A 9,721-nucleotide genomic window follows, 5' to 3' on the forward strand; every position below is an offset into this window, starting at 1 on the left:
AAAAATATAAACGAAGATAACTTTCAGAAACTAAGAATATCTTTTATCTGAAATTCTGATATATTCGTAATAAAAAAAAATATTACTTTCAGAAACTAAGCAATCGAAGCCTTTCGCTTTAACTTCTCTTAACTCAAAGGCTTTGATCCTTCAGTAATTTTCCGGAGTCTGAAGCTGAATTGAAAAAAAAAAAAAAAAATACGTCCCCTGTTTTCATCGTCGACTCGACTTACCGCAATTCGAAAACTTGGATTTCTTCGATTATTATAGGGATGGGTCCTGGGGCAGATACTTCCTTAGAAATTCAAACTTTCAGATACCATTTTTTTCCCACGAAAACTTTACTTCCGCAAGCAAGTCTTTATCATAGATTGCCTACCCCCCTTTTTTCTTTCTCTTTTTTTCTAAGCTTTCTTCTAAACTTAAAACCGTAGCTATCTGCACACTTGGACTTGATGAAGAATCCTGGATAATTCATCGGCTTCAAAAGAAACAAAATGTTCAACTTTTTCTTTAATGAAATTAGTTTTTTAATAGAATCTTGATGCTAAGCATTTTAGAAAATTGGTTTTCTCACAACTTTAAGTTCATCAGCTTCTTCTAAAGAACCAAAATTTTTAGACTTTTTTTTAATGAAATCAGTTTTGTTTTTATACAGAATCTTGATAATAAGCATTTTAGAAACTTGGTTTTCTCATGACTTTAAAGCAATTGACAAAATTATTTCCACAAAGGAATTTTCTTGTAGTCAGTGTATTTCTTAGCAAAAACAGCTGTACCCTTGGTGTTCTTAACGAAGGATATCAACTACTTAAGAAATATTACAAAGTAATTGCATAGTCCTTATATAATAAACTTAAAAAAAACCATCAATAAACTGTAGTAATATGACACAGCACTGAAGCAAGAACAAACATCCACAACTCTGCAGGGAAGATGATAGACGCCCAATGCAACGGTAACAAATGACCCAGAGTACCGGGCATTGTAACAGTGAACACGGAGTATGTCAATGTTGTACTAGGCGAGTATCACAACGATGTCTCTAGGACGCTGTGCAACAAGGCAGTGACCTGTCCCTTGCCTCTGCTGCTTATGAGAGTCCGTTTGCTGCAATGTGGAGGGTGATAAGACTATATGACATAGATGACAGCTGCAAAGAGCTGTGAATTAAGTTTTTGTTTGATGCTTTTCAAGTATTTGACATGAATGAATTAAGTTTTTGTTTGATGCTTTTCAAGTATTTGACAGCTGGAAGGAGTAATGAATTAAGTTTTTGTTTGATGCTTTTCAAATTTGACCTGCAAAGAGTACCGTTTTTGTTTGATGCATTGACAAAAGAGCAATGAATTAAGTTTTTGTTTGATGCTTTTCAAGTATTTGACAGCTGGAAGGAGTAATGAATTAAGTTTTGTTTGATGCTTTTCAAGGCGACAGCTGCAAAGAGCAATGATGTTTTTGTTTGATGCTTTTCAAGTGACAGCTGCAAAGAGCAATGAATTAAGTTTTTGTTTGATGCTTTTCAAGTATTTGACAGCTGCAAAGAGCAATGAATTAAGTTTTTGTTTGATGCTTTTCAAGTATTTGACAGCTGGAAGGAGTAATGAATTAAGTTTTTGTTTGATGCTTTTCAAGTATTTGACAGCTGCAAAGAGCAATGAATTAAGTTTTTGTTTGATGCTTTTCAAGTATTTGACAGCTGCAAGGAACAATGAATTAAGTTTTTGTTTGATGTTTTTCAAGTATTTGACAGCTGCAAGGAACAATGAATTAAGTTTTTGTTTGATGCTTTTCAAGTATTTGACAGCTGCAAGGAACAATGAATTAAGTTTTTGTTTGATGCTTTTCAAGTATTTGACAGCTGCAAGGAACAATGAATTAAGTTTTTGTTTGATGCTTTTCATTGAGATGAATTAAGTTTTTGTTTGATGCAGACAGCTGCAAGGAACAATGAATTAAGTTTTGTTTGATGCTTTTCAAATATTAATAAATGTTTTTTTGTTTGATAATTATAAAAACTTAATTAAGTTTTTGATTGCTTTATTGATAAACTTTTTTATATAATTATAAAAACTTAGCTCAATTTGTTTTCTCAGATAGATAACTCAAGAAAACTGAAGAATTATTAAACTGGAGACCAAAGAGTTTTCCTACTAGGAGCTGAAAATGGAAGTAGTATACAGGAAAAGGTTTCTATATTTCTAAGTAACTGAATTACGATCAATAGATCATAATCTAAGCGCGAGTTCCACCATACATAAAAAAAAAACACACACAGACTTCGTTTCAGTTTAAGTAATAAAAAAAATAATAGTTATAATTCAAAAATAAAGTTACATGCAACAAATATGCGCATGAAAAGATTAACATACTCCAAAGTGACTCTGAATTTTCATAATTTGATAACATAATGGGTCCAAGTTTCAACGAAAGTCAGTTAATAAAATCTTTCTTCTGAGTTGCCGCACATTTTTTCCAGGACCCTCGCGTTCGATTTATCTTTCAACTTTGCAAAAAGAGGGAGCCTTGATCTCCGAGGGAAGATAAAAGGGCCAAGGAAGGGAGACAGAAGAAGAGAAGAGATAAGTATAGGAAGAGGAGAGGAGCGATAACTAGAGGATGAGGAGAAGAGGAGGAGGAAGACAGGTCAGGTGGAGGTGGTGTTATTTGTCTGAAAGAAATTAGCTTAAGATAAATACATTCGGTCCTTGACTTTTCCTCTAGAATCTAGGTGGAGGGAGAAATGCATCCCGAAGAGGAATTATATTACAAAAGATAAAAACTACGAATGATGAATGAATTTGGTTTTTTATTATAAATGTGACTCAAGATGCTATAACTTCTTGAAATAAGAATAATATTCTAGCTATCGTTATCACATTAATTTATTCTGTTAAGATTATCTCTATACTGATACCTAAATGCACTGAACAAAATAAAAAGGGAAATAAGACATTTAATATTATGGATAAAGTTGCAACTAATTTGGCAAACTGTAATGAAAAACATCGATTAAATTAACTGTGATGAAAAACATTAATTAAATTACCTGTGATGAAAAACGTCAATTAAATTAACTGTGATTAAAAACGTCAATTAAATTAACTGTGATGAAAAACATCAAATAAATTAACTGTGATTTAAAACATCAGTTAAATTAAAATTAACTTTGATGAAAAAATCAATTAAATTAACTGTGATTAAAAACATCAGTTAAAATAAAATTAACTGTGATGAAAAACATCATTTAAATTAACTGAGATGAAAAACACCAATTAAATTCGGAGTTATACTTGATGTGAAAGATACATATCCCATGACCTTGGATTCAGTGCCAAAATAGTCTCTGAAACTACCAGTTTTATCTAGTTCAATACTCCTAGTAAGTGAGAATGGGGCAGCTTTAATTTCCGATAAATGAATGATAAAGTCTTGATAATCATGAGAAATAAAAGACCTCCTTCAGTCATATGCCCAATGACGGTCATAACGTCTAATGATTATAATAGAAGTGATGAGATATGAAGTGGTAATGCGTGTAATGGGCGAAATCTCCATTACCCAAATAGATCCATGAATTCATTATTCATATGATGTTCTTGGCGTTTCTAGTTATCTTGTATTGTACACATTTCCTTGTTTGAATGGTGTAAAACTGCCTTTATTTTAAAATATATTTTAATACCAAAGTGCACACCTGGGCTGGCAAATTTGTACTTGAGTATTAATTTATCAGCCAGAGTTTTTCAGAGTAGGCCTCTGTTTTCGTAGGACACAAAAATTATTTTTTGGGAAATCAATACACAGTAATGCGTGCACTCGTGATTGTTGGCTCAATTCCAAAATATTTACCAAGGGGGCTAATTCAAATAAAACACTATCACTTGAACCACAAGTTGGTTTAGAAGTTGGGTAAAACACTTTAGTATGCAGGGTGTGCAACTTGCCCAGGTAACTTCTCAGGTGATGTGTTAGTACTTAGGTTTTAACTTTTTTTGTAACTTTTGAGGTTCAGTTGGTATCGCCCTTGCGTTTCACTCCGAAATTCTAAGTTCCAGATGTGAATTAGAAATTCATAATTATCTTCGTTTTCTAAACTCGTATGTAATGCCATACATATATCAATTTTCGTCCATACTTTGGGGAATACACAAGGGGGGGACATCTTGGTCACAAATTCATTCGTCTGTTATTTCGTGAGTATTAATTATATTTCACTACATATTAAGAACTAGACAAAGGGCCCCATATCTCTCTCTCTCTGTCTCTCTGAATTATATACATTATGATATTTCAGAGGATTATCCTACCACACACCTACGCACCAATTCCACAGAAACTTAGAGCAATAAACAGACGTGGGAAAAAATATTATTAATATTATGCTGACTTTATAAGGAATGTAAAAGGGCATTGCTTAAGCATCTATAAAGGAATTACTTTATTAACACAGAGTATCGTAATCCCTGATTATGTTTAATCTCTAAAAAGATTAAACTTCTTTTCCTGTAAACTTGCAGTATCCTGTAAAGTACTAGTAGTTATCACGATTTTATGTCCCTTTTATGTGGAAGCGTTGTACGAATATGATGAAAGTAATTTTCTTTATCCATGGTAGGCATAAAGACGAATGATTCTCTACCTTCAGTGAACAATAAGTTATTCATTTGCGTTCCTAAGCTGGTTTACTGATATATACATACTATGCTGTGATGTGTGTAACTATCCTGGGTAAATTCTCCTCAGGGATAAACTATATATATATATATATATATATATATATATATATATATATATATATATATATATATATATATATATATATATATATATATATATATATATATATATATATATATATATATATATATATATGTGTGTGTGTGTGTGTGTGTGTGTGTGTATATCTGTATATATGCATAATATATTTCAACTTAAGCTACCATCCTACCTTTCAATTATCCCCTCTTACTCAGTCTTATTCCAACCCACCGATTGTTCAGTCAGCTTTGTTAGGCAAATTTATATTCATCTCTTAGTGAGTTTATGATGCTTCCTATATTCCTCTGTATTTTAAAGAGGTTTGTCAACATTCTCCTGTCTGCCATTGCATTTCGCTTAACCTCTTTTTTTTTTTTTTGCTAACTAAAACATTATTCCTTTCATCTAGAATTCTAGACAGCAGCTGACAGTGTGAATTGTCTACTACAGGGTTATAAATTGTATTTTTCCAGGTTGTAAAAATGCTGGCAGTGGTTGTTGCCATCTTTGCAACATTGTGGCTTCCATACAGGACACTTCTCGTCTACAACTCCCTTCTGGCGATGTTTGGGTACAAACCTTACAAGGACCTCTGGTACCTGCTCTTTGCCAAAACTTGTATTTTCATCAACAGGTGAGTTGGAACCTATATGGCTTAACGAATACTCTTTCTGTGAATGGAAATGTTCTCTCTCTCTCTCTCTCTCTCTCTCTCTCTCTCTCTCTCTCTCTCTCTCTCTATACTTTTACGGCAATCATCCCCATTAACTTTAAATATCTTTTTAACGTATGTTATTATTTTACAAAAAAATATATGAAGAATTATTCATTACATTATTTTCCATTAAGCAAGTAATTCATATATTTTTACCACACAGCCGATACTTTTGGTATGGACACAACAAAACAATCTCGAAAAAATATTTATAAAAAATACATAAATATAATAATTCAGTTATTCATACTATCCCTATTTCTAAAAATAAGAGTTAATTATTCATCATTATCCATTCCTTCTTTTCATGACATAGACGATTAACACAAGTCCAATTCTCATTTTTCCAGCGCCATCAACCCAATCTTGTACAACGCGCTTTCAATTAAGTTCCGCCGAGCATTCAAGAGAATGCTGTCCTGTGGTGAGTATTAAAAAAAAAAAAGTAGCAATGCTATGAAATTAATGTTCCTGATGAATAAAACCAGGTTACCAATACGACGACGCAGAGGCGTGATGTATCATCAAACGGTCATAAAAATTGCACCTCAGAATTATTAAGTAAACGACATACGTATCTGGTAAGATGAAACGCGAATAAGGATATTGTGATAAATCGAGGTTTGCAGAACGAATAAAACCAGCAATAAAATATCTATATCTATATATATATATATATATATATATATATATATATATATATATATATATATATATATATATATATATATATATACATATATATACATATAGATATGTATGGATATATATATATATATATGTATGTATGTACATACATAAATACACACACATATATACATATACATATAGATATATATATATATATGTATGTATATATATATATATCTATATTATCTATCTATATATATTTATATATATATATATATATATATATATATATATATATATATATATATATATATATATATATATATATATATATATACACACACATAATTATATATATTCGAACCGTCCAACATAAAGTCAAAGAAATATCAGATCCAACTCACGAAACGTGAACAAATCTCGCACACTCTTTTACCAACATCTACAAAGGATGCAGCCATTTGAAGACTGGCTTTGCTGGAAATGGTGTCACGGGGTGCTAGCACGTCTTTCATATGTTGCTTTCGACAGCAAAACATGCAAAGTCTCTCCCAGAAATGATTTTGGCCAACGCCTGAGAGATCGTATCTTTATGCCAACGGAGCCATTTCATGTAGGAACTGGTCTCTGAACTGCGCACCATTGTTATGTGAATGTCTGTTCACAGCCTTATGCATACCAAGTTCCCTATGAACTCGGACGCAAACGCATACTAAGAAATAACATATTTCCTTTACAATTTCTACTGGTGACATAATCGTAAATTTAATGCAACTGGAACCAAGAAGCTGAATGATGTCTAGTATGTGGCAAAAGGTATTTTAGCTACTGTCAACAAAGATATGCACTGCGCAACATTGGAAAGAGGGAATAGGCAATCTTTTAAAAATGGTAAAGGGAGAGGAGCTTATAAGCGGCCCTGTCATGACAAGGAGAATATTGTTAACCAAGGAAATAACATTCACGTTAGAAATGAATAATTCAGATAACTGCTGGATTTTTTTTTATGTCCAGCATAACTTCATGCCAGTAACACATATAGAGTGTCTATGGGCGGGGGAAGTAAAGATGTATAAAATTTGTATTGCAACTGGAAAATGTTAATCTTGCTGATAGAAGGCTGGTATAGCGCTTTCCTAAAAGTATTCAGAGTTATTGACTTCGTTTTTGGTGACGATACATTTAAATGAGTCCCAGATAATTATTTAAAAGGGAGACTGTACAAAGACGATCATTTATAAGAAAAAATAACACAAAAGATGAGGACCATAAATCACATCCTACAATAGTCGAGATGTGGCAGTAGAACATGTAGAAAGGACCAAGGGATGGAGAGGTATTGAAGCCAAAGTACTGAATCAGAAATAAAAATCTGCAAACCTGGCTAAATACAAGATTTCTATGCCTTCAAAATATCCAGGCAACATGATTAAGAATCACACTGCTTAAAACAGTAAAACTCACACGGACACAAAAAGAGTGTATATTTAGGATAGCATTCTAGCTTTTCTTCTTTATTAAACAGAATTTCCACGACTGAGTCGAAAATAAAGACAAGAATATTTACAATATAACCGAGAAGATGCACTTTTTACAAACCTCCTCAGACTCTTATGAAGGGGGGGAATTCATAGCAGCAATTAGGTGAAAGGCTTTTACCATAAACAGGAAAAGATGGCCGGCTGTCACTGGAGAACATGATCAAACAAACGACCGGTGTAATAACCCAAGGAATGGGTGGAAAAACAAGGAGCCATGAAAGTATCTTTAGTCGGGGTCACTAAAAGGACAGATGAGTGAGGAAGAGTATTTGTGTGTGTATGTATATGTGTGTGTGTGTGTATAATGTATATATATATATATATATATATATATATATATATATATATATATATATATATATATATATATATATATATATATATATATATATATATATATATATATATAACTAATATATATATATATATATATATATATATATATATAAAATTAACTTTATCGCTTACATAATTGTTCTGTGCATTAATACACTTACTGACAGAACATCATGAAAACCGGATGGTATCTAGCGGAGATATTTATTCAGGAAAAGATACAAAAGTTACAAGCTTTCTAGGACTAACAGTCCTCATTGTCAAGTTTGTGTCCGTAATGTTATATATATAAGTTAGAAGATGGTTTTACACCTAACAAAAAAAAAAAAAAAACATGTCCTTCTTCCACATCAGAATTAGGAATCATTCCTCCCTCCTTTCATTCCAGGTCACGGGAGGAAAGAGCAGTGGGCTATGACGATGTTCTACAGCGAAGGCGGCAGGCGACCGCACTCCAGAGGCACGGGATGCGGCCTCGGTGGTGGAGGAGGAGGAGGTGGAGGAGGAGGGGGATTAGGAGGAGGGGGAGGGGGCCGCGAGCCCTCCGTCTCCCCACGCATTCATTACCAAGCAGCTCCCATTGAAGAGCCACCGACTATGGACACGGCGTTCACCAACGCCCCATCGCTCAAGGTTAATAACTGAAGGGGGCGTGGGAGGGGGAACTGCGTCACTGCGACGGAAAATGATTTTAGTCATAAATATAAAAATATTTTGATTTTAGTCATAAGTATAAAAATATTTATCTTGAAAAAAAGTCTGACTCACTTCCATTCGTGGGGAGTCGGGGAAAATGATTTCAGTCATAAATATATATAAAAATATTTATCTAAAAAAATCTGACTCATTTCCATTCGTGAGGAGTCGGGGAAAATGATTTCAGTCATAAATATATAAAAATATTTACCTTAAGAAAGGCCTGACTCATTTCCACTCGTGAGGAGTCGGGAAAATGAGTTCGGTAATAGATATATAAAAATATTTATCTTAAGAAAAGTCTGACTCATTTCCATTAGTGAGGAGTCGGGGAAAATGACTTCTGCCATAAATATCTAAAATATCTAAATATTTATCTTGAAAAAGAGTAATTCACTTCCTCGCGGTTTTTTCGAAATGCAGTCATTCTTACATATATACAAACGTAATATATTCTGGTGCGGTGTTTTTTAATACTTTCAAATGTCACAGAATAAAGCGTGAATAATACTAAGCTTTGAAGATTCCAATCACAAAGTAAATGACAGTTTGTGTAAATTGTTAAATGATATAACATAAAATCACTACATTAAATAAGTGAAGTACTACACAAGCACGAAGTTTAGCAAATCTTTTCTATTTTCTTGGCAATAAAAATTTGTGTCTATGCTTCAGGTTACTGAGAAAAATAAAGTGCAGTGATTGTTAAAAAAAAAATATTTGCATACAAAAAACTGCTTAACTGCATATAATGCTTAACTTTCTTTGCTGCCATTTTCCAACTAAGGATCCACCCAGAGTTATATATATATATATATATATATATATATATATATATATATATATATATATATATATATATATATATATATATATATATATATATATATATATATATATATATATACATATATATATATATATATATATATATATATATGTATAATATATATATATGTATATATATATAAATAATATATATATATATATATATATATATATATATATATATATATATATATATATATATATATATATATAT

General features: G+C 32.0%; 1 protein-coding gene across 1 annotated transcript in view; it reads left to right on the forward strand.

Annotated features, from left to right (window-relative positions):
* Positions 1 to 9,474, forward strand: part of LOC136850832 (thyrotropin-releasing hormone receptor-like) — a 32,856-nt gene extending 23,382 nt beyond the window's left edge. The window contains exons 2-4 of the mRNA XM_067124854.1: positions 5,235 to 5,395; positions 5,827 to 5,900; positions 8,372 to 9,474. Of these exons, the coding sequence (XP_066980955.1) occupies positions 5,235 to 5,395; positions 5,827 to 5,900; positions 8,372 to 8,628 (492 nt within the window). The 3' untranslated portion in view covers positions 8,629 to 9,474. The remainder of the gene's footprint in view (positions 1 to 5,234; positions 5,396 to 5,826; positions 5,901 to 8,371) is intronic.
* Positions 9,475 to 9,721: the final 247 nt, after the last annotated feature.

The sequence above is a fragment of the Macrobrachium rosenbergii genome, chromosome 22, assembly GCF_040412425.1.
Source record: "Macrobrachium rosenbergii isolate ZJJX-2024 chromosome 22, ASM4041242v1, whole genome shotgun sequence".
Taxonomy (NCBI): Eukaryota; Metazoa; Arthropoda; class Malacostraca; order Decapoda; family Palaemonidae; genus Macrobrachium; species Macrobrachium rosenbergii.